The following is a 26,242-nucleotide window of genomic DNA, read 5'->3' on the forward strand; positions in this document are numbered from 1 at the left end:
ACTGAGGGCCCTGTTCAGTCAAAAACCCGCTAACTAGGATGTTCTTGAGGCAAGACAAAACATCACTTGAGTAGACAGATTTGTGTTTTCATAGAGGGCTATAGCACCAAAGGGAATGATGATGATAATGATGTAGGACCCTCCAGTTCCAACACTCCCCCCAGCAGCCATGAGTACCTACTCCATCTCAAACAGCAGGCCGGTTCCCATCTCAGGGCCCAGAAGGAACGTCATGTCAAAGGTCAGTGGTCAGAGGGAAATGTCAGAGGTCTTTGACAGGGCAAAGGGGAAATATACTGGGTGGATTTGTTGATACTAATGTACCTGAATCATGTTTTTCACAGCATGTGGTAGTGATCAGAGCATGATCCTAAGAAATAGGCCTTTCACTGTCTAGGATGCAAAATGATTCTTCAAAGTTATAGTTAGTTAATGTTTGGTTTACGTTTAGCTAAAGTTAATGTATTATTTTATTTTCTCTGATAGATCTCTCTCTGAAAAAGGACAAACTCCAGCATCTTCTCCTGAAACTCGACACTATGAAGGGCCCCCTGGGGCAAGACACTAGATGGCAATACAGCAGCGAGCGAGACGAGCCAATGGGTGTACTTACAGTACTAATGTCTAATGTCTTGCAGTACTAACATCTCTAAAGGCAACAGTGCTTCTAAAGAGATAGTACTACAGTATATACAGTACATGTCATACAGACATAATAACTGATAATGAATCACAATTAGAAGCAGTCCAGTCTGTGAATGTGTGATTGATGTCCAGAGTGATGTGTGTTCTCCCTCTCTAAGGAGCCTGGAGAGGATGACAGGGCTCATGCAAATCCTGGGGACAGACAGAGAGAGGCAGCAGGTGAGAGGACAGCCAACAACCACATGGAGGATAGGTAAGCAAGCACACAGCAGCTCACAGCCCCTTGCAAAGGATGTCGACTCAGGCATTGTTTGGTTGTTCTGCGTTGTTTGGCTGTGCACATTGAGTATTCAATTTATTGATTGATTATTAATAACGTTTTTGAGATTTTTGTTTTCATTTCACAGACCTGTGCATATGTCACCCAATCACAGAGAGAGCATGAGCCCAGAGGATGAAGATGCCTGTGACCATTACCTGCACAGGTAGTGACACACCTTTCTTGCCACACACACTGTTTAAATTGACCTTCTTGCTGAAGTTTATTTTGTCTCTGCAGGGGGAATAAGATGATCCACAGCTGTTGGCGCAGAATCTTCCAGTCCTTCAGCTTCCCCCTCACCCTGGCTACTGCCTTCATCATAGAGCTGCTCAGCTTCATCACACAGTATGTCATCAAGGTAAAGTTGCTCTCCGAGGGATAATGATGTGCATGGGTATATTCAGATTAATAACTAGAATTCAGTTATTTCAAAGTATATTATATTTGGTTGCATTTAGTTCACCTGTCTTTACCTGTGTGCACACAGGTGTTGATGGTGGGACTAGTCGTAGTGCTAGGGGAACAGGTGATCACACCTCTGTTCGGGGCACTGTTTAGCCACACCCTCCAGCCCATGGCCAGGTGTTTCCTCAACGTCTCATGGGCTGTCAGGGCCATTCTCCACTCCCTATTGGCCATTGTTAGGGAAGTCCTTATGCACGTAGCGCTACTCGTCCAATCGTTCAGGCTCGTGGAAGTCAACATGGCTGCTGCTGAGCCTCATGGCAGACAGGACGTGTGATTCAGGAAGCCCAAGGGCAATTAAAAGCCTATAAAGCTAATATAACCTAACTTTTCTCAGTGATTGAAAGTGTGCCTTTATGTTTAGGACAAGTGTTGTAGTTTTTAGCTAGTTATTACTAGCTACAATTATACATTAATACAAATATCATAATTACAGATACAGTACACCCAATATCATTCTATCATAGCTGCACATGGAATACATCCATTCCTTCCAGTTATTCATAAGAAAACACAAGTTAGAAACATTTACTGAAATCACAAAATGTGTTTATTTGCAATGTGCTGAGCACATCATTCAAGTGGGGTTGAACCATTGTTTCGTGTGTGGACATCTACAGTATGAAACTTCGGTTTACTCTATAGCAAACACTAGTGACGCCACATAATCACTGTACACTATAGTTACACAGTGTTCGGGAGTAGTGAACTACGTGTAGTTCAACAAGTAATTTAATTACATTTTGCAGTAGCAAAATTCTAATCTTGGTTGTGTTTTGCCATGTAGCAGTGTAGCTAACTACTGGAACTACACACTACTTTGTTGCTAACAAGAAAAGAAAATATAGGTGAAGTAGGCGAGAATTTTCTTTATTTTTTGGCATCAGACCTGCCTAATTCTCACTACACATTCTGTTAACATCTAATTCCGGAGTGATTTGTTCTTGCAATATGTAGTCTATGGCCTTTCAGATTGAGATATGATCATTGTTAACTAAGTATAGTAGTTTGGATGGAGTGAACTACTTTTTCGGAGGCTCTTATAGTTCACTATATTCTTCTTAAGGGTAGCTTTAGTGTCGCTTAATTTCTTCCAGTGTGAAGTAATTGGTAGCTTGGTAAACTATATTTTCAGAGTAGCTTCCCTAGCACTGTAGTTACATTATGACTTTAATTCCTGAAATACTAGTTCTTCAACACTGCAAATGAAGGTAATACAGAAAGTCTGGTCCCACACTGTTTTACAGAAAACACACGTTTCTGTTTTCAGAGTAAATTCCTCCATTTACTCAGTCAAGACCTGAAAAGTGGTTGAGCTTTTTTAGACCCAAAATAATCATTTGGAATTGGAGAGAGAGAAAACACTGAGAAAACAAAACAATTTATAAACATTTTTGTCTGTGTACAGTGTTCGTTTGGCTCCATAATGTCAGTTTTATTTTTGAATAAATGCATCTTTTGCATCTTCCTCAATGTGAGTCTGAAGCCCAGAGTGTGAGTCTGAATGGTGCATCTGTGGGTTACTTGGTCGTCTGTTTGCTTGGTCGCCGGTTTGTTTCGTTGAGCCCTTGCGCTGCGATTCCCCCGTCGACGTCCTGATGCTGGAGCAACGGGACCTGGCTCCAGCTTCATCCTCCATGGCTCTGTCATAATCGTCTGAAAGACAGATCACCGAGTGCATATTCTTATATTGGTTTTCTGTCTCAGACTCCTCTTCAGAAGTGCTTTTGTGTCCGTCTTTGGGATCTTTGATTTGGTGTGTTTTCATCCTGTGACTCTGAGGCTTTTCTGTGTTTGTTTGGTCCTCAGAGGCCTCGCTTACATCTGCGGTCTCACTAGAAGCACCACTAGAAGCACCCACAACATCTCTTGACTTATCCGTCCTTTCCCCCTCGGAATATCTCTTCTCTTTTGTGTCAACGGCGCGTTCCCACTCCTCCTCCCATTCCCCCTCCTCCTCCTTCTCCATATCCCTCTGCTTATTCCTCTCCTTCTCCTTCTTGTCTTTTGTCGCAGCCCCCATGCTGATGGTGCTCTCAGCTTTCCTGCCATTGGAGATGAGGGTGGGAGTGAGGTCTTTAACCAAGGGCTCTGGCATCACCAGTATAGGCAACATGTCGCCTGTTACGGTCCTGGAGCCGCAGTCTGGATGGCTGCTGTGGGAGCGTGGTTGTGGTGGGATCAGTGACTGTTTCCTGGTGTAGACCCCATGTCTCCCATAGAGGCTTCCGGAACCTCCCGAGGCATCGTAGTCTATGCTGAACCCTTTGTTCTGGTAGCAGACCTCCTCAATCAGGGGGATCATGGGCCGGCCCGAGTTCACCTGTCGATCACGGAAAGAAGGGGCATTTAGAGGGTTGCTTTGAGTTGAAATGGTTGCTTTTTGACTTGTTATGTTCCAACTGATGCGGCCTTGTCCTTGTCCGTGCAAAAGTGTCATTGGTCTCGTTCAGAATTTCAAAATGACGTTGGACAACTATGGACAAGCAATTCAGCCCGTTTGACAGTGTTTTCTGAAAAGCTTTGGCTGTACGACCAGATCAAACCGCCCCTCCACGCCCATACCCCGCCTCCCAGGATGCCTCTTCCACAGAGCCAAACAACCTTATCACATTCTGTTCATGTGTTACTCTACGCACACATTTCTGAACAGCGGAAATAAAAACCCTGTGCGTTTTGAACGAGCATTCCCCAAAAATATCTATTTTGTGGGCTAATTTAAGACGACATGATAGACATGTAACTACAACCTTCTCTGTCTGTTGTAACTAAGGATACTGCAGTCGCACAAACATAAGCAGTACGCAAACAATATTATTTGCAATATCCTTATCCTAAATGTGGTGTGAAACCAAATGCATTTAGCCTACATGACAACATGACATGTCGCCTAACGCAGTTATTTCGCAACACCAAACGATATGATAGACAGTATGTCATTGAAATTTGCCAGAGTAGCCTGTTTCAGCTCTGGCCAGCTGAACTAGCACATACGCAGAAGGTACGGTTGTTTAGCTATTGGGAAGAAGCTTCCAGAGAATCTGGTCACGCAGCCACACCGTTTTCGAAATATTAAAACACCACACATTAGCTTACTGAATCGATTCAGATCTATTCTATGTCTGAATCTATGATATTCCGCTTACACACGGGGTTGGGTACTGACCATAAATCGGCTTCAGTCTACGATGCAAAACACAAGTCAGTATTTCACCTCATCACCAAACTCACAATAATTACATATGCAAACTATTACATAGTGACACATTTTGTATTGTTTTGGCCCTGTGCTACCATGCTACCATGATTACGGATAATCCTGAATGAATCATGAGTAAGGATAAGTGAGTGTCACGCCCTGATCTGTTTCATCTGTTCTTGTGCTTGTCTCATCCCCCCCTCCAGGTGTCGCCCATCTTCCCAATTATCCCCTGGGTACTTATACCCGTGTTTTCTGTCTGTCTGTGCCAGTTTGTCTTGAGTGTTCAAGTCAACCAGCGTTTTCTCTCAGCTCCTGATTTTCCCCAGTCTCTCTTTTTCTCATTCTCCTGGTTTTGACCCTTGCCTGTCCTGACTCTGAGCCTGCCTGCCGTCCTGTACCTTGCCACACTACTCTGGATTATCGACCCCTGCCTGCCTTGACCTGTTGTTTGCCTGCCCCTGTTGTTGCAATACACATTGTTACTTCAACGCAGTCTGCACTTGGGTCTTACCTGAAACCTGATAGTACGAACTGGCCATGACTGACCCAGCAGACTTGGACCAGCTCCACAATGCCATCTCCTCCCAAGGAGCCCTCATTGGAAGGCACGAGGAATTGCTTCTTGGTCTGATGGAAGGGTTCCAGGACATGGCCGAACGTCACGACCTAGCATTGGACACTTTGCGGGAGCAATTCCGTAGTTTGCCTACTAGGCAGCCTACCACAACGGTAACCTCCATGCCCCTCAGTAACCCGGCTGGTAGCAGCCCCGTCACCCCGGATTCCCAGGAACCCTGCTTACCTCCCCCGGAGCACTACGATGGAGATTCCAGAATCTGCTGGGCCTTTCTCTCCCAGTGCTCCCTCATTTTTGAGCCGAAGCCTTCTTCGTTCCCCTCGGACAGCTCGAAGATAGCGTACATCATTTAAGCTGATGTCCGGGGGGCACTTGCCTGAGCCACGGCGGAGTGGGAGCAACAATCTGCCGTCTGCCTCAGTCTGGAGGTATTTGTGGAGGAGGTGAGAGAAGTTTTCAAGGCCCCGGTGTCCAGGAGAGAGGTTCCCTGGAAGTTACTCCAGCTTCGGCAGGACTTCCTCTGTGTGGCAGACTATGCGGTGGATTTCCACACGCTACCAGAGGAGGGTGCCTGGAACCCGGAAGCACTGTTCGAAGCGTTCCTGCATGGATTATCGGAGGAAGTAAAGGACGAGCTTGCAGCCTGGGAACTTCCGACGGATCTCGACTCACTCAGCGCTTGAACCATTCGGATCGATGGTTGGCTACGGGACCGTAAGGAGGGAGAAGAGGTCTGATTGTGGTCCCAAACGCTCACTCAAGAATCCCACCTTGCATCCAATGAACTCTGGAAGTCCCCAGCATCTTCGTCTCCGAGAGGATCCGAGCTTACCCGAGTTCCTCCAATAGCCTCCGAAGACTGCTGATTTGACCCTTCCCAAGCCGATGCAGCTCGGCAGGGCAAGGCTGTCTCCAGCCGAATGCGTACACAGACTTAACACCCAGGGTTGTTTGTATTGCTATACTGCCGGTCATTAGGTGTCTACCTGTCCCTTCAAGAGACCTAGCTAATTGGCAGGAATGAGTACTCTGATGGGTCTTAAGGACAATGTTGCTTCTCCTCCTACTCACCCCCCTCTCCATGCCACCCTGCTGTGGGGCGACCAGTCCAAGTTCCTCCAGATACTCATCGACTTGGGGGCTGATATGAGTCCTATGGATGTTACCCTGGCGTCCGAGCTGAGCATCCCCACTCAACCCCTCTCCATTTCCATGGGTGTTAGAGCGCTGGACGGGCACTGCATAGGCCGGGTCACCCACCAGACCAGTCTCTGCAGCTTCCCGTGGTATTGGGATTCTCTTGGCTCCAGTGACACAATCCCTCGATTGACTGGCCTACTGGTGCCATCGTGGGCTGGAGCCCGTTCTGCCACACTCATTGCCTGAAGTCAACTCTGCCTGCCCCGGAACATCTTCCTGGGGGCTTGGAAATTGGACCTCTCCGCCAACCCCACAGACTACCAGGACCTGCGGGAGGGGTTCAGTAAGGCCCGGTCCACTTCACGTCCGGAGCTCCAACCGGTATCCAAGAAGGTCAAGCCGGATGCGCTGGCACGCCGCTATAGCCCCGCGGCTACACCCCCAGAAGCCGAGACCTTTCCCCCCCCTGCTCCAAAGTCATTAGCCCCTCTGCTGTTCGTCCTCTGTTGTCCTGTATACTTCCTACTTTTCGTGTGTCTAGATGTAAACCCATGTCTCACAGCCCTTTGTCTCCTGTCACCTGATAGTGAGAAAGGTACAGAGGCATAAATATCATACCCACCAAAAATGCTAGCCTCCCCTGTTTTATGATTAGAATATCTTGGGGGGGGGGGGTATGATATTTGTGCGTCTAACTTTCTCACTCATCATTATTCACGATTCGTTCAGAAAGATCCATAATCATGGTAGCATCCACATTAATGTAGAAATGTTTAGAAACATAAAAGTGACTCCAAAATGACACAATACATTATTTACCATTCATTTCTATTGGGTACAAAATAATCTGAACTATAACCAAAATAAACAGCAAATGCATCCAACAAATTTGTAAAGTCACAAGCTTTCTGTAATCATTGTGTGCTATGAATATGGGACCACTTATCTTTTTACTACTTTAATACACATAAGTGAATTTGTCCCAATACTTTTGGTCCCCTAAAATGGTGCAAAATGAAAGCTGACAGTCTGCACTTTAACCTCAGTCGATGTATCATTTGAAGTCCAAAGTGCTGGAGTACAGAGCCAAAACAACAACAGAAATGTCACTGCCCCAATACTTTTGGAGCTGCACTGTACATGTAACTATTATGGTTCATGTGTTACTGTTACACATCACCGATGTGTAACATTTACAGAGTTCTACATTTTCTTGTTGCTGCATCTTGGGAAAACAAAACACAATGCAGAACCACAACGTCACAGTACAACCACAGGTGCCATACTTCAATTTGCATAATTATGCAATGGAAGTACATCACATGTAAACATTTAACACACATTACACCACCTCACAGTCACAACCACAACATCGCTCTAGTGAGTACGTCAAAGCAATGCTTTCATGAAAACTCACCATCTGGAACCCCTTTAAGCTCTATATAAACAGCATTAGTGAAAAAAGACATCAGGGGCACAGAGGGGAGGAAGGAAAGACTGTCTGATATGCTGAGTTTTAACTTGTTCTGCCATCCACTGGTTTAGGAGTCAGAGCTCAGAGATTGAGCTTAACTGACTTACCTAGTTAAATAAAGGTAGTTGATATGGCGTTAGAGACATGTTTAAAAATATATATATTAGTCTCAATGTTTTTTTGCCTTGTATTACACTGTAGTTTAGATAAGTGGTCGATTAGTTTAGATTTGACAGTAGCTAGGTTTCCATCCAATTGGCGACCGATTGTCAAACCTGCATATAGAAAATATGTGCATTTTCCCAACCAGTGTCGTTTCCACCAAATGGACTTGTTGTGGATAAATATCAGATGTAGTTTTTTGACAAATACTGTTGTATTTGTGTTAAATAGCAAATGTGCCTACTATGGTATTGGCACGTGCGTTCTAGCCAACAGCTCTCGGATACAGTGCGGGTAGGGTCGTCTACGTGATGAGATTATTATAGATAAGAAGTGAGGATATTTTTACTTGTCAAATGGCAGTCAAGCATCGATCATCATGTCACCAGAATCAGACCCTTTGATATTTATTGGAGAGGAGCATTAAGATCACCGTGCACTTTCACCACACTGTGAAGTTCATCATCATTCATTTCATCAGTAGTCTAACAAACTGCATAGCTTCCCGAGTCGTAGTGGGAGGACCACACAGTAAATCATCGCGTGACTCCAAGTTTACTTCAATTTCATGGTTATTGTATCAATATTTGCCCATAAAGGTGTTTCCTCCAGTATTTCTCGCATAATTAATTTGACGACACAAAAAGATCCCACTTTATGTAGCGGATTTTGTTTTGTCGAAATTTGGAAAGTTCACCAACAGCTTGAAAACCTGGTTAATGACACATTTAGCTCAGATTAGGGTTGTATAAGCGAATTGTGTTTGACTGTAATACTCAGTGGGTTTACATGTTGTTGCATGCGTATACTTTGTGTCTTTGCCATTCCTGGCCATTCCTTCAGTTGCAACTGGCCAGAAAATGGTCATTCAATATTTCAACACCTGGATCAATATATTTATTTCACTTGTGTGCGTGCTTTAGTTGCCCCTGTGTGTGTGTGAGAGTCATGTGTGTGGATACAGTGTGTGTTATGTGTACATGGAGCAGCCCTTACCACATTGGGGTGCTTCCCCAGGTTGACAGCCCCTCGTCTGGCCGGGTCCCGTCTCCGTCTCCTCTTGGCCCATCGGATCAGCAGGAACAGGATGGCCACTAACAGCAGCAGCATCCCACCCATGATACCGCCAGCCATCCTCACATCCATGTCTCTGAACAACCGCTCTTCTCCGAAGGGTGTCCGTGGAACTATGGAGGAAAGGATGGAGGGATGGGAGAGACAGTTTAGAGTATGAAGTCCAACTGCCCGCACAACTGGTCCATTATCTTCACTTTGCACCGGCTCGTGCTCATAGCCCTGCGGAGTCCTACTCATTCATCCAAACGTTGTGCCTGACGCCCAGATGAAGAGAAAGTCTGTGTCTGGTTTGTAAGCAGTCAGTCAGTCTACACTTCTTTGAATGGGGAGAAAATACATTCTGGGAAATTCGAGCAGCTTCATGTCCATCGTATTGTATTCATGTTGCCTGGAGTGGCATGATTGACTGTGCATTGAAGGGGATGGGGGATGGGGGGGGTGAACTGGGAGATCACAAGGTCACAAATATTTAATGACTAGACCAACCACACATTAAAAGCCACATATAAATAGTTAAGTGGCCACAAAATCAACATTTTGCATTTTGCAATGACCATCTTAGTCTCCGGACTTAAGACACATTGAAAACATGTGGTTTGAATTGAGGAGGGCAATCCCATAAGCGCATAGGAAGGATATAAAGGACATTTTAGAAAGGCTCTGTGCCGTTATCCTCGCAGGGTAAGGCATTGAAAACAGGGTATCAATCATTTTGACCCCTAGCTTAAAATATATATACATATTATATGACTTGTTAAACAAAATCTCTTTCTCTGAGCAATTGTATTAGTATAAAATAATATAATTTCCCATTTTGGGGGGAACATACAATATACTGGAGCTCCGTTTTCCAATTATATATTTTATACAGTAGTTTTTGCTCATCTTTATCAAGAGTGTCAATCATTTGGAATGCAGACCGTGGGGAGAAAGAACAAGGACGCCGTCTTTTAGCGTACATCCCAGAAACTGATTTTAGTGGATGTTTGTAAAAATCCATCGTGATTTTTGTGTTCTAACAGGCCCACAATGTGGTACTAAACAGTTTGGCTGTTTTTCATGCATAACATTTAGATATAGTCAATTTCGGGGTTAGAAAATATTTCTGTTAACTGCCATTCATGTGAGCTGGTAGCATAGCTAGGCATGTTGAAGTCTGTGGTGATCCTTGAAGCCGTTCTTAAGTGTAATGGGGTTGGATGGTGACAATGACATGAACATGTATTGGGGTTGACATCCATACAAGCACTTTTTATCCCAGATTTTCATCCCAAAATAGCGGGAAATACCATAGCCTAACTGTAGACTGCTTTTGATGGGTGGCAATGAAGAGATTCTGAATCTTTCCCCCCCATGGGGGACGCGCGAGTATAGTTGCCATGGCATTTCCATTGTTTTGGTCGAGTTCAATTGATGTCTTTCCTGCATCTACAGGCTACACTGTAAGAAAATAGTATTGTTCTTTATTGACATCCAGTGTTGATCAGCTCCATATGTTGTGTGTGCACACTACTGTCATTGTGACTTTCCCTACCTATCAAAGAGCTGATACTGTGTGTGTGGGTGTGGTCTGTATGTGGGGTTCCTGTATTCCCCTTCCCCTTTGACGTGTCAGTCCTGCTCAGTACTTACCTGGCTGGCCTCTTTGTAGCAGCTCTATGTCGACTGAGGCTTTAGCAACCTCACCTGATTCCTCATCCATAGCGACCACCTATAGGATAAATAAAGATATTACAGAGAGCTGTAGATTAGAGACAAAAAAGGCTTCTATGTGTATTTGTAACCCTAATGTTAAATTAAGCTCATTTCAATGTGTGTGTTACCTACAGTTGTATTACTACTGGGCCACTTATTGGCCTAAACTAGCTATACAGTTAGCCAGGGACGACTAGTAAAACCAACCGTCCCTGTTTAACAAATCCAGGTTTTTACATTGAAAAAATATATAGACGCAGCATGTAAAGTGTTGGGCCCATGTTTCTGAAAAAGAATATCCCAGAAATGTTCCAAATGCACAAAAAGCTTATTGCACAAATTTGTTTATCCCTCTTAGTGAGCATTTTACCTTTGCCAAGATAACCCATCCACCTGTCAGGTCTGGCATATCAAGAAGATTATTAAACAGCATGATCATTACACAGGTGCATTTTGTGCTGGGGACAATAAAAGGCCACTCTAAAATGTGCAGTTTTGTCACACAACACAATGCTACAGATGTCTCAAGTTTTGAGTGTGCAATTGGCATGCTGACTGCAGGAATGTCCACCAGAGCTGTTGCCAGAGAATTGAATGTTTATTTATTATTATATTATATTATATTATTTATTATGCAATGGGCAGGCATATGCTATGGACAACGAACACGATTGCATTTTATTGATGCCAATTTGAATGCAAAAAGATATTGTGACGAGATCTTGAAGCCCATAGTCGTGCCATTCATCCACCACCATCACCTTATGTTTCAGCATGGTAATGCACGGCCCCATGTCGCAAGAATCTGTACACAATTCCTGGAAGCTGAAAATGTCCCAGTTCTTCCATGGCCTGTATACTCACCAGACATGTCACCCATTGAGCAAGTTTGGAATGCTCTGAATTGAAGTGTGTACGACAGCGAATTCCAGTTCCTGTCAATATCCAGCAACTTTGCAGAGCCATTGAAGAGGAGTGGGACAACATTCCACAGGCCCCAATCAACAATTATTCGCCTACCTCCTCATGCCTTTTGCACACAATGTATATAGACTCCCCTTTTTTTTCTACTGTGTTATTGACTTGTTAATTGTTTACTCCATCTGTGTTGTCTGTTCACACTGCTATGCTTTTTCTTGGCCAGGTCGCAGTTGCAAATGAGAACTTGTTCTCAACTAGCCCACCTGGTTAAATAAAGGTGAAATAAAATAAATAAAAATAAAAAAAATAAAACAAAACAGCCAGTCATGTGAAATAAATAGATTAGGGCCAAATTAATTTATTTCAATTGACTGATTTCATCATATGAACTGTAACTGTAATTGCATGTTGCGTTTTATATTTGATATTTTTGTTCAGTATATATTTGTCTGACTATGATCGTACCTCTAGGAAGTGCCTCTCGAAGGGTCGTAGGCGGTCGGTCTTAGCGATGATGACCCCTTCCTGGGTGATGTGGTACAGTGCAGTTGTGGCTGATGTGGGCGGGAGAGAGTAATGCATTTTTGGATTCACCCCCTGTAAAATGGAGGGAAGTTAAACCGAGAGATGATGTACGAGGAACCAAGATGGGATGAAAATACTTTTGTTTATTATCCCTTGAAACTAACTAAATGTAGTCAGACACACACATTATCCCATCGCTTACATCTACAAAGTCCTGGTCTATGGCTTGGATGAGAAGCACCTCGTTCCCATAGGTGGAGACTAGCGTGGCAGGACTGGAGTTCTCGACGATGAAGCCCTTGTACGTGGTTCTGTTGAAGAGGGGAGGGAACCGGTTCTCTGCTAGCACCCGGACCAGCGCTGTCGCCACACTGTACTTCTTTGGGTCATTCAGCTGAGATGCCTGTACATGATTGATTGTGTTTTCAATGTCAAACAGTCCAGGAAGATCCCATTTCAGATCTATTTGGTTGCCAAATTAGATTTTAAAAAGCTCTTAGTACGGCGCTTATAGTATTATTTGTGGCTTTTTGATTAGGAACGCTACTGATACTAGTGCTTTTATCGTTGTTTCATTCAAGATTTTCTTACCATGATGCGTAGTCGGAATGTAGGTGTCAGGTGTCTGTTTTCCACCCGTCTAGTCAATGTGATCTCTGCTGTTTGGTTGTCAATCTGAAACCTGTTTTTGTCAGCACCTGAGGCACATGTGTTACAGGTAAATACACAGGCCACCACCGGGATGTCACACAGAATGACCACATGAGATCACTTCTGTCAAGTGTCAGGCTTTAATGCAATCCTTTCAAAAAATAAACGTCAGAGCAGTCTACTGGCCTCTCAATAGGCCTTGAAAATGCCTATTGGCGACTATGGATTAAGCAGACACTATTAGGTAGGCCCACACCTGAGAGAATGGAGTAGAGCAAAGGCGTATCAAGGCTTCTGTCTCCATCTTCGGCATGAATTGGACCAGGAGAGAAATTCAGTAACATGTCCTGAAACCAGAGAATTACTGCATCTTAGAATCCACATGGATTGTTCAATCAATCAATTGTTAGATCTTGACTCCTGCTAGGTTGCCCTCGTAAAAGAGATTTCTAACTTCAAGTGTCTTTCCTGGTTAATATATAAAGGGTTCATTTAAAACAAAATAATCAATAGTGTATGCAGTATGCACATCCATATCATTCAAATTCTACAATGAAAGAACTAAGCAGCAGTCATGACCTGGTCCTTTTCTGTGATGTTGACTGTGTAGATGGGATTGGTGCAGACAACCGTGTGTTTGTTGTCCTGGGAGATGGGTGTGCACGGTAGGAACTGAGGGTACTGGTCGTCCCCGTCCTTCACGTGCACAGTCAGAGAGGCGGAAGTGTTGTACCACTCCTTGGTGTTGGTTTCCTGGAGTAGATATTTATTATTATTTTTTACTTAAGCTTCAGTAATGATACCCAATATAATGGGAAACTCTTCCACCTAGCAAGACTGAGAGCAAACCCTTATGGAAAAACCACATTGATTTCACATGTGCAAAATCACAATTTCACATCTTTACATGTTTTGCACATGTGAAACCATGTGTTTTTGGAACACTTCACATGTGATGACATTTCACATGAAGTTTCTCATGTGAATGTACACGCGATCACATGACCTTTCACATGTGGATTCAAATGTTCACATGAGATTTCACAGGTGATGCCCTCCGAACAATAATGACTCATTATGATACACCCTCTGTCACCCTGATCTGTTCACCTGTCTTGTGCTTATCTCCACCCCCCCACCAGGTGTCTCCTATTTTTGACTCATTATCCCCTGTGTATTTATACCTGTGTTTTCTGTTTGTCTGTTGCCAGTTCGTCTTGTCAGGTCTTACCAGCATGTTTCTCCTGTTCTCAAGTTTTTGTTTTCTATTCTACCCGGTGCTGACCTTTCTGTCTGTCCTGACCCTGAGCCTGCCTGCCGTTCTGTCCCTGATTGACTCTGACTTGGATTTACGATCCTCTGCCTGTCCTCGACCTGCCCTTTGCCTGCCCCTTTGTTATAATAAATATTCGGAGAATCTAACCATCCGCCTCCTGTTTCTGCATCTGGGCCACATCCAGAGTCGTGATACACACAGCACTTTTAACATGGTGTTTTCAACTTACATATTTGACACACTTGAACAAACAATACTACATTGTGTATGTTTATTTATACAACATGTCTTACCTGGGATTTTAACTCACAACCTCTTGGTTTACAGCATTCCCATCTTCCTGCTATGCCACAATGTCTGTGTCAGTTACCGATTTCGACTGTATTGCTACACTTTGGACTTAAAATTAAATCCCAACCTTGTTGAAAATACAGTCAAGAAAAAACAGTCACTAATTGTTTAGTGTCATGGTATTGCATGTAGAAATGTTTCATCCCCATGTTGTCACATTTATTCCACATTTGTTTCACGTGAGATAATGTTCTCCCGTGTGCTCACATGTTGTCACATGTGGTTTTATGTTGTCGCATGTTATTACATTAACTTCACATGAAATTACATTTGATCACATGAGATCACACAAAATCACGTGGTCACATGAAATCCATGTGTTTTTCTGTAAGAGAAGACAAAGACATGATCGGGAGACCAGCATTCAGCCCAGCCATGTCCTTCCACAGCATTTGAGATTTAAGGTTAGAGAATGATGCTGCCTGCAAGATGAAATGTGCTTTGCATTGTAACTATTTATGATCGGTTGCTCTCCACAGAGTATTTGAGGATGGCTTTACTCATAAATAGTTGAGTAGATTATAATACACGTCTAGTCAGGCAGTGGCATAGTAATAGATTACATATTTTCAGATTATCATTTTCAATTATATGACTAGGCAGGGAGTACACAGTTATAGCCTCTGGCTTTCAGAATTATTGGCCTCTGACCTCAATGTGTTCTTGTTGATTAATGAAAAGGGGGATTAGTAGCAGAAATGGGTTCAAATGGTATTTGTTTTCTTACATTTTTTTCAGCTGTGCTTGATTGAGCATGTCTGACTCAATGAGCTCACTTAAATAGTCCAAGAAGTGCAACCCCGCCCGTCTGGTACCTCAGACAGGCTCAATCAGACGCTCAAAGTATTTGAAAGAAAACACATACTATTCGAACCCAGGTCTGATAAGTAGCAGGTCTTACCACAGCGTAGATGACTAGCTGCAGCTGGGTTTTGGTCTCATAGTCCAATGGCTTGTCCAGGATCACTTTACCACTGTTGGGTAGGTCTATCCTGAAATAGCTGGCATCAGGCTGGGATGAGAGGAAACATGGAAATGAATTCTCATTAATTTAGTGCACAGATGGTCTACCGAGCGATTGACACAGAGGTGTAATCAGCAAGGTTAGGAAGTACAGGAGCATTTAAAATAGATTTCATTTGAGTAGATGTTGGGTTGTGGATATATTGGGTTGTTGTTTGTAAATAAACAGGAACATGACAACAGGATTCAACACTGTGGTGAAGTGCCTACTAGAGAGTGAGGAGTTTTATTGGTAAAAATACAGTTTGACTGCTGTCAATTAACTCTTCATACTCTCTAAATTCTGTCACACACGGTCCCATAATGATTCTCTGTAAGTTCAAGCTCATGGTACTGGGGCGGGGCGGCAGCGTAGCCTAGTGGTTAGAGCGTTGGACTAGTAACCGAAAGGTTGCGAGTTCAAACCCCCGAGCCCCCGAGCGAGTTCAAACCCCCGAGCTGACAAGGTACAAATCTGTCGTTCTGCCCCTGAACAGGCAGTTAACCCACTGTTCCCAGGCCGTCATTGAAAATAAGAATGTGTTCTTAACTGACTTGCCTGGTTAAATAAAGGTTAAATAAAAAAATAAAAAAAAACGGTCAAATCAAATCAAATTGTATTTGTCCCATACACGTATATAGCAGATGTTATTGCTGGTGTAGCGAAATGCTTGTCTCCAACAGTGCAGTAATATATAACAAGTAATATCTAACAATTTCACAACAATACACACAAATCTAAAGTAAAGGAATAGAATTAAGAATATATAAATACTTGGGCGAGCAATGTCAGAGCAGCACAGACTAAGTTACAGTAGAATAGGATAGAATACAGTATATACATATGAGATAAGTAATGAAAATATGTAAACATTATTAAAGTGACTAGTGTTCCATTGTTAAAGTGGCCAGTAATTTCAAGTCTATGTATATAGGGCAGCAGCCTCTAATGTGCTAGTTATGGCTATTTAACAGTCTGATGGCCTTGAGATAGAAGCTGTTTTTCAGTCTCTCGATCCCAGCTTGGATGCACCTTTACTGACCTCGCCTTCTGGATGATAGCGGGGTGAACAGGCAGTGACTCGGGTGTTTGTTGTCCTTGATGGTGTTGTTGGCCTTCTTGTGACATCGGGTGCTGTAGTTGTCCTGGAGGGCAGGTAGTTTGCCCCCGGTGATGCGTTGGGCAGACCGCCCACCTTTTGGAGTGCCCCCCGGTTGCGGTCGGTGCAGTTGCCGTACCAAGGGGTGATACAGCCCAACAGGATGCTCTCAATTGTTCATCTGTAAAAGTTTGTGAGGGTTTTAGGTGCCAAATCAAATTTCTTCAGCCTCTTGAGGTTGAATTGGCGCTGTTGCGCCTTCTTCACCACACTGTCTATGTGGGTGGACCATTTCAGTTTGTCAGTGATGTGTACGCAGAGGTCCTGTTGATGTGGATAGGGGGGTGCTCCCTCTGCTGTTTCCTGAAGTTCACGATCAGCTCCTTTGTTTTGATGATGTTGGGTGAGAGGTTATTTTCCTGGCACCACACTCCCAGGGCCCTCACCTCCTCCCTGTAGGTTGTCTCGTTATTGTTGGTAATCAGTCCTACTTCTGCTGTGTCATCTGTAAACTTGATGATTGAGCTGGAGGCGTGCGTGGCCACGCAGTCATGGGTGAACAGGAAGTACAGGAGTGGGCTCAGAATGCACCCTTGTGGGGCCCCAGTGTTGAGGATCAGCGAAGTGGAGGTGTTGTTTCCTACCTTCATCACCAGAGGCTGGCCCGTCAGGAAGTCCAGGACCCAATTTCAGAGGGCGGGGTTCAGACCCAGGGCCTCGAGCTTAATGATGAGCTTGGAGGGTACTATGGTGTTGAATGCTGAGCTACAGTATAGTCAATGAACAGCATTCTTACATAGATATTCCTCTTGTCCAGATGGGAAAGGGCAGTGTGCAGTGTGATGGCGATTGCATCGTCTGTGGATCTATTGGGGTGGTATGCAAATTGAAGTGGTTCTAGGGTGCCAGGTAAGGTAGAGGTGATATGATCCTTGACTAGTCTCGCAAACACTTCATGATGACAGAAGTGAGTACTACGGGGCGATAGTAATTTAGTTCAGTTACCTTTGCTTTCTTGGGTACAGGAACAATGGTTGACATTTTGGAGCATGGGGAACAGCAGACTGGGATAGGGAGAGATTGAATATATCCGTAAACACTCCAGCCAGCCGGTCTGTGCATGCTCTGAGGACGCGGCTAGGGATGCCGTCTGGGCACGGCAGCCATGCGAAGGTTAACACGCTTAAATGTCTTACTCACATCGGCCCCGGAGAAGGAGAGCCCACAGTCCTTGGTAGCGGGCCACGTCGGTGGAATTGTGTTTTCCTCAAAGCGGGTGAAGGTGTTTAGCTTGTCCGGAAGCAAGACGTCCGTATCCACGACGGGGCTGGTTTTCCCTTTGTAGTCTGTGATTGTCTGTAGACCCTGCCACATACGTCTCGTGTCTGAGCCATTAAATTGCGACTCTACTTTGTCTCTATACTGACATTGTAAGGGATTTCCTCCTCTTCTTCCGAAGAGGAGAGGCGAGAAGGATCGGAGGACCAATATGAGGCGTGGTAAGTGTCCATGGTTATTTTAATAAGAAATAGTACACATGAACAACTGAATACAAAAACAATAAACGTGGAATGAACGAAACCCAAAACAGTACCGTGTGGTGGAAAAACACAGACATGGAAACAAACACCCACAAACACACAGTGAAACCAAGGCTACCTAAGTATGATTCTCAATCAGAGACAACTAATGACACCTGCCTCTGATTGAGAACCATACCAGGCCGAAACATAGAAATCCCCAAATCATAGAAAAACAAACATAGACTGCCCACCCCAACTCACGCCCTGACCATACTAAATAATGACAAAACAAAGGAAATAAAGGTCAGAACGTGACAGACGTTTTGCCTGTTTGATTGTCTTATGGAGGAGATAACTACACTGTTTATATTCAGCCATATTCCCAGTCACCTTGCCATGGTTAAATGCGATGGTTCGCACTTTCAGTTTTGTGCGAATGCTGCCATCTATCCACGGTTTCTGGGTAATGTAGGATTTAATAGTCTCCCATGCACTTCTATACACTTCCTGATAAACTCGGAGGCTACCCGGAACATATCCCAGTCCGTGTGATCAAAATAATCTTGAAGCTTGGATTTCGATTGGTCAGACCAGCGTTGAATAGTCCTTAGCATGGGTACTTCCTGTTTGAGTTTCTGCATATAGGAAGGGAGGAGCAAAATGGAGTCATGATCAGATTTGCCGTAGGGGGTGCGGGGGGGGGGCTTGTAGGTGTCCCAGAAGTTGTAGTATCAGTGGTCAAGTGTTTTAGCAGCGCGAATACTACACTCAATGTGTTGATAGAACTTCGGTAGCATTTTCCTCAAATTTGATTTGTTAAAGTCCCCAGCTACAATAAATGTGGCCTCAGGATATGTGGTTTCCAGTTTGCATAAAGTCCAGTGAAGTTCTTTGAGGGCTGTCGTGGTGTCGGCTTGAGGGGGAATATACACGGCTGTGACTATAACCGAAGAGGATTCTCTTGCGGGGTAATACGGTCGGTATTTGATTGTGAGGCATTCTAAGTCGGGTGAACAAAAGGACTTGAGTTTCTGTATGTTAGCTCAATTACACCATGAGTAGTTAATCATGAAACATACACCCCCGACCTTCTTCTTCCCGGAAAGAATATGTATTCCTGTCTACGCGATGAACTGAGAACCCAACTGGCTGTATGGACTCAGACAGTATATCCCGATGTTTCCGTGAAACAGAGTATGTTACAGTCCTTGATGTCTCTCTGGAAGGAAATCCTCGCCCTGAGCTCATCAACTTTATTATCCAGAGACTGAACATTAGCGAGTAATATACTCGGAAGTGGTGGGTGGTGTGCAGGCCTCCTGAGTCGGACTAGAAGTCCACTCCGAGTACCTTTCCTCCACCGGCGGTGTTTTGGATCAGCCTCTGGAATCAGTTCAATTGTCCTGGGGGGTACGAACAAAGGATCCGAGTTGGGAAAGTCATATTCCTAGTCGTAATGCTGGTGAGTTACTGCCGCTCTGATATCCAAAAGTTATTCCCGGCTGTATGTAGTAACACCATTTTTTTTGGGGGGCTAATAATATACGAAATAACACACACAAAAAACAAAATACTGCAAAGTTTCTTAAGAGCTAGAAGCACGGCAGCCCTATCTGTCAGTGCCATTTTTCATACCAAGGCTCTGTCGATGATGTAGGTGATTGTGTCTCCATCAGCATCGATGGCCTTGACGGTGAAGACTACAGAGTTGACTGCAGTGAGCTGAGGATTGATGAAATACAGAAGACCTGTCATTATGCATCTGAAACACAAGATTATCTATATTATCAAAGTGTGATCTAGAGATGTATCTTTACCTCACTTATGTAACGTGGTTGTATAGTCTTCTCAAAGAACTTTGGCTTGTTGTCGTTTTCATTCAGGATCTCAACTATGACCCTGTATTCACTCTAGAGAAAGAAAACAGTATTTTCAGAAACTCAGTGTAGGTATTTCCTCTCCTTCATTTTGAGTCGGTTCACATTCTAAATGTAAAGGTTGGGAATAACATGCTGTAGGCCTAGTTGAGATAATGGAGTAATTGAGATGCCTTACCTGTATTATGTCATCTTCATAACATGTTAATGCTGCCATCAATACAGATCCCTGGCGCTTGGAGAGAAAAAGCAATTTAATTAGACTTGTTAAGTATGAACTGTCAAAGATATTAATGTGTCCTATTCAATCAAAACACATAACTGGTTTTCTGGTATAAGAATTCAAACAGAAGGACAGCAACAGTGTGATGTCTTATTACCTCTCGATCCAGGACTCTTAAAACGGATGAGTTGAGCCTGATGGTTCTCCCTTCAAGGTAGAACCAATTGGCGTTCTCTCCGGTGAGGCACAAGCGGATGCTATTGACTCCTGTAGGGTCCCCGATGATGCTGAGGTTCGCTATGAACTCTCCTACGGGGCTGTTCTCGCTCACCGTTGCAAAGATGTCCGACCCACCCAGGCAGAGGCTGGCTGTCAATCAACAGACACAGATTTGGGGTCCAATGGCTCTCAATTAAATTACTTAAATGAAATGTCAATGACTTATTGTTCAGTAGCGGTTCAACCATAAGTAGCATTGTTCTCTTTATTAGGCCAGGTGGCATTGTCGTTTTGGTTTAAGTGGTTAATTACTAAAACCATAACATGATACCAGTGGTCACACAGTATTTGCAGTTTCATGTTGAGGCAACTTGAGAAGCAAGACCGCTATTCCCCACAGTGAGAGTTTGATTGAACTCTGGCCTACCTTTGATGACATGGTAGGACGTGTTTATTACCAGCTGGCAGAGGAACAGCCCCCATGGGGTCAACATCTTCCTCTAGCCTCCTGAGCCTCCAGTCTCTCAGCCACACCTGGAACCCACAGAAACCAGCAGCAAAATAGCGGTGTTACATTTTTATAACTTAAACCAGCAGAGGCCGGATGTTAAATTCTGTATTATATGCAAATTATTATTGACAGCATTTATTGTATGTAACCAGGATCCCCAAAAAACATTAGTGATTAAGATGGTTTGTTTTCCAATATGAAGTACAGTCAGTCCAGCACTAGTTTACAAGCGTTTCCCCTTTGTTTACCTCCTGGCATTCACTGCTAGTCCTTCTTCTAATACTATACCCCTGAAGTAGCCCACCGTGCATTTTACCAGTAGGACTAGGGTCTTATGAGTCTTCTCAAGTACCACCTGTGGATAGGCCTAGTACCCCTGATTGAGAACCACTGCTAAAACTATTTAGTCCCTTTTTCGTCACTCCTAACAGCCTTCTGCCAAGGCAGTTACGGTAACCAGCCCGGGTAACATGACTTTCACTGCGGCCTCTCTTGTTAAACCCCACCTCATTGTCTATTTAGTGTTCTTAGTGCCTGAAAGCTTTTTGTTGGTTCCTCGTATAATCAACTTTTAAATCCTCAATATTTTCCTTTCTCTGACGTTTTTTAGGCCAAAACAAGGCAACTTGTGTTATTTACCGTAATTCATTATGACTAAGTAATCCTTTCATGTTTGTTTTGTTTTATGTTGTTGATCACATTAAATGACTGCAGTTTGATTAGCCTGGGGCCAGTGCTAGTCAATTGTTAGCCTGTGTACCAGTCTATTTAGCTATTCCCCTCCATGTCATGCTAAACATGTTTGCCATGACATTTCCATAGGGAGTTGACATGTGAGCAGAAACAGACTGGCACCCAGGCTAGTCATTTGTTGCTAGGTCCATTTATCAGATTGCTCTGCCTATGAGTGTCCACTGAGTGTCAGTCACCCTCCTTCCTGCTCTCAGCAGTCAGAACCTGGATTGGTCACACACCTTTACTGCTCTCAAAACTTTACTGTCATAGCATCAATGATGATTTTTTTCTCCACAATTTCAATCTTGTCTCATCGCTGCAACTCCACTAAGGGCTCGGGAGGTGACGGTCGAGTCATGCATCCTCAGAAACATGACCCGCCAAACCGGGCTCCTTAACACCCACCCGCTGAACCCGGAAGCCAGCCGCACCAATGTGTCGGTGGAAACATTGTTCAACTGACGACCGAGGTCAACCTGCAGGCACCCGGCTGGCCACAGGTGGTCGCTAGAGCGCAATCAGTCAAGTAAAGCCCCCCAGCCAAACCCTCGTCTGACCCGGATGATGCTGGGCCAATTGTGCTCCGACCTATGGGACTCCCGATCACGGCCTGGTGTGATACGGCCCGGGATCAAACCCGGGTCTCTAGTGACGCCTCTAGCACTGCGATGCATTGCCTTAGACCACTGCGCCACTCGGGAGGCCAACTGTCATAGAATCTTACTCTAATATATTTTACTGTTTGCTATTTATTGTTTAAATGACAGTTTGTTTAGATGCCACCTGTGGCTTGAGTGTAAAAATGCACACGCTGCTCAGTGTATTTATAATGTTCAGTGTGAGAATTAGGCTATGTGTCTGAGTCGTGTGTTTGGAAGGTCTCGTCTGACCTCTCTGACCTAATAGCGCAAGAGAATCATGAGGTGACGTACAGGTACATCACGATGGGATGCCCAACGTTTCCTTTATGTAAATGTAAATCATGCATGCTCAGTGATACTATGCTTGCTTAGTAACAGAAATACAGAATGTACCGTAATGTAATGTATTCTCCCTCACGACGCCAGGACAGCGGAGTCAATCACCACCTTCCGGAGACACCTGAAACCCCACCTCTTTAAGGAATACCTAGGATAGGATAAAGTAATCCTTCTCACCCCCCTTAAAAGATTTAGATGCACTATTGTAAAGTGGCTGTTCCTGGATGTCATAAGGTGAATGCACCAATTTGTAAGTCGCTCTGGATAAGAGCGTCTGCTAAATGACTTAAATGACTTAAATGTACCGTTTTTTTTGTCTCACTTTTTCAGTTGAAATTTCATGGAAGTCACCATGATTACTTGGTGTTCAATACAATAGTGTGGTTCAGTACCTTATGATGAATGTGATTACTTTTACAGACGTAGCAATTAAGATTATAACTGCTGATTTGATGCGGATAAAATATAATTGTCTCAATGTGACAAATTGGAATAACGCCGGCACCGTGGATATGTTGGACAACACATTAAGAACACCTTCCTAATATTGAGTTGCTTCCCAGAGTTGTTAAGTTGGCTGGATGTCCAATGGGTGGTGGACCATTCTTGATACACGTGGGAAACTGTTGAGCGTGAAAAACCCAGCAGCGTTGCAGTTCTTGACCCAAACCGGTGCGCCTGGCACCTACTACCATACCCTGTTCAAAGGCGCTTAAATCTTTTGTCTTTCCCATTCAACCTCTGAAAGGCACACATACACAATCCATGTCTCAGGTGTCTCCAGGCATAAAAATCCTTCTTTAACCCGTCTCCTCCGCTTCATCTACATTGATTGACGTGGATTTAACAAGTGACATCAATACGGGATAATAGCTTTCACCTGGATTCACCTGGTCAGTCTATGTCATGGAAAGAGCAGGTGTTAATGCTCTACACACTCCATATATAATATTGATTGGGCCCTCACCCCAAAAAAACAAATAAATTCATGGCCCTCACCCCAAAAAACAAATAAATTCATGGCCCTCACCCCAAAAAACAAATAAATTCATGGCCCTCACCCCAAAAAACAAAATAAATTCACTAATTTAGTGTGGCATGTATATGAAAATGAAATGATACAAAAAAAGAACTGTTCCAAGAAATGTATTGCACAATAGAACATCTATTAAAAAGAGTAGAGACTGATAACGCAGCTGGTAAAGGCTGTGGATAATGCTGTGTGTGTCTACTGGTTATTAGGAGTGGAGTCAGTCTGTCTCTGGATTAATACCGTCTTTAATCTGATTGAAATACCTTCGCAACAGGAAGTCAGTCTCTGTCACGCGGGCAGATAACAGGGGATTACATATGGAATATTATTCTATATCCTATCCAGCCCGACTTGACACACCTGCCCCTGGCAGATGTAGACGTAAGTGTGTGTTTCCCCCTTTTGTGCTTATGTCACCCATTTGTGTCTGGGTCAATCTGCTTCACTATAATAATACAATTAATAGGTAGTTTTAACGGAGGGATGCAGAAGTTGTAGAGGAGCTTTCATCAAACTTGCATTCACATACAGTTGCGCACTTATATATTGGTTCCCTTGCACTTTACAATGAAGTGCAATGGAGCAGAATATTCTGTTTTCTCCTTTAAAAACGGGTTGATTGGCTGTTTTCACAATGTAGGCAACTTACCGCAGTTGAGAAATTACCAGGAAAATGAGAATCACCTGCCCCCAACCAAATTAATTTGAAATCTGATTGATTAAGTCCTAACTTCAGTGTGAAAAATATCAATTTCAATGTATTTTTTTTCTTCTAAATTTCAACATATTTTAAAAGCAATAGTGAATCGTGAAAGGGCGGCAATATATTAAAGCACAACGGTAGTTATTTTAAGTACCTCTGTGCACTGTGTGACAGCGGCCTCACCCAGTCTGCCTTTGTCTGTTGCTGGAAATTGAGCTCTTGCTGAATAGACCTGCGTTGCCCAGTTTGTTTCTTTCTGAAAAGCTATCTGAACTCCTTTCATGCCCTGCACCCATCACAATTAACTAAACTCATCAAAGTGCTTTTGATTACTGAACACAGCAATTACTGAGCCATTAGGGCCCGCTTCGAACATTCCCTAAACTTAACCATTTAACCAACTCCTAAACCTATCGTTAACTCTATCCTTAACCCTATCCCTAACCCTATCCTTAACCCCTAACCCTAAGCCCTAACCTAGCTAACGTCAACCTCCTACCTAACGTTAGCCACCTAGCTAACATTAGCCACAGCAAATTGGAATTGGTAACGTTGCATATTCGTAACATATTGTACGAATTGTAATTCGTAATACATTGATGATAGACATCCACAAATGAATACCCAGGTTGAGTCATAGCATAACAGAAGGTTAATCCATGATGATATTTTTGGTCACACACACCAGATGTTAATTCAGTTGGAATATTATGTTCCCTAGACTAACGGTTATTGTTTGCAATTATCACCAATTAGATAGACGGCAATGGAGGTCGGAGACCTTTAATGCACATGTGACTCAAGGTGATGTGATGTCGCAATGATGTGAAAATATGTCAGAAGGTTTCACCCGCATTCTTACATACACTCATACACACACATGCACATATTTTATTCTACACATACTAACTTACACTAATTTACATGTAGGCTCACACCATACTCACTGGCGTCCGGTTGCTGAATGGTCAAAGCCTGAGCCGAGGCTCTCACGCTCGTGGTATCCCTCTCCTATTCTGTCTGTTCCAGCCCCTCGGTTTCAGACACATATTTCCCCCTGTGGCAGAACTTTCTCCCAGGGTCAAACAATCAAGAGCAGTGACGACAGCACTAAACACTCCAGTCCCGCTTCTCCCACCACCACCGGTTGAGCCTTGTTCCCCCAACCGTGGGAGCGTGGCAGAAAGAGAGAGAGAGAGGGAGAGAAAGAGGGAGGTGTGTGTGTTGGAAGAGAGCATTAAGAGCTCCTGCGTAGAGCACAGACTGGGGGCTTAGCTGGCATTTCCAGGACAGGATAGCCATTCAGTACAGCAGTTAAGAGAGAGGGAGGTTAAACCGAGAACAACGCTGGCTGTGCTGCTAATGCTAATGACACCAAACCAGCCTAGGGGTGTCAGTAGAGCTCTCCCACCAAGCCCCCGTATCACTCTCACTAGTCACTAGTCACTATGAGCCCCCAGCTGGGTAGCGTCTGACGGATCACTTGGTGTGCTGAAGAATCATCATGACACCCCATTAGTGTTGTGAATCCATGCAGGAAGAGAGGCCTTGGTTTCCCTTCCAACTACAGAGGCTCTGTTAATCGCAACACATTGCAACACCACCAGTTAGGATTAAACCGACAAACGTGCCGCCATACTGTAGTAGTATGGATTTTGGTGTCGGAATAAAATGATTAATCAGATAAGGAAAAAAATATATAAAAAAAATAGAAAAGAGATTATTTGCAGCATGTTTTCTATCAACCCCAAACAGTACTGTATAGCTTACCCTGGTAGTGTTTACCTTGGTATTGATATCTATTCTGCTGTTGATTAAATGATAGTACAGTCACAATCACTTCTCATCAGTGA

The 26,242-nt window shown here is 43.8% G+C and overlaps 1 protein-coding gene across 2 annotated transcripts; it reads right to left on the minus strand.

Moving 5' to 3' along the window:
- Window positions 1–228: 228 nt before the first annotated feature.
- On the minus strand, window positions 229–25,585 carry cdhr5-rs (cadherin-related family member 5, related sequence). 2 transcript variants are annotated; one of them, XM_052460091.1, is made up of 15 exons: window positions 25,337–25,585; window positions 20,855–20,961; window positions 20,366–20,577; window positions 20,164–20,220; window positions 19,926–20,018; window positions 19,744–19,830; window positions 15,385–15,495; window positions 13,436–13,609; window positions 13,113–13,203; window positions 12,797–12,903; window positions 12,408–12,608; window positions 12,146–12,277; window positions 10,697–10,775; window positions 8,984–9,174; window positions 229–837 (listed from the first exon to the last, which is right to left on the minus strand). In XM_052460091.1, exons 2-15 carry the CDS (start codon window positions 20,919–20,921, stop codon window positions 799–801), a joined length of 1,641 nt encoding a protein of 546 aa, XP_052316051.1. In that variant the 5' UTR covers window positions 20,922–20,961; window positions 25,337–25,585; the 3' UTR covers window positions 229–798. The 2 variants fall into 2 exon arrangements, with proteins under 2 accessions (XP_052316051.1, XP_035640685.1); XM_035784792.2 differs by lacking the exon at window positions 229–837 and adding an exon at window positions 1,970–3,755.
- Between the last annotated feature and the right edge of the window lie 657 nt (window positions 25,586–26,242).

The sequence above is a fragment of the Oncorhynchus keta genome, chromosome 13 (genome assembly GCF_023373465.1).
Source record: "Oncorhynchus keta strain PuntledgeMale-10-30-2019 chromosome 13, Oket_V2, whole genome shotgun sequence".
Taxonomy (NCBI): Eukaryota; Metazoa; Chordata; class Actinopteri; order Salmoniformes; family Salmonidae; genus Oncorhynchus; species Oncorhynchus keta.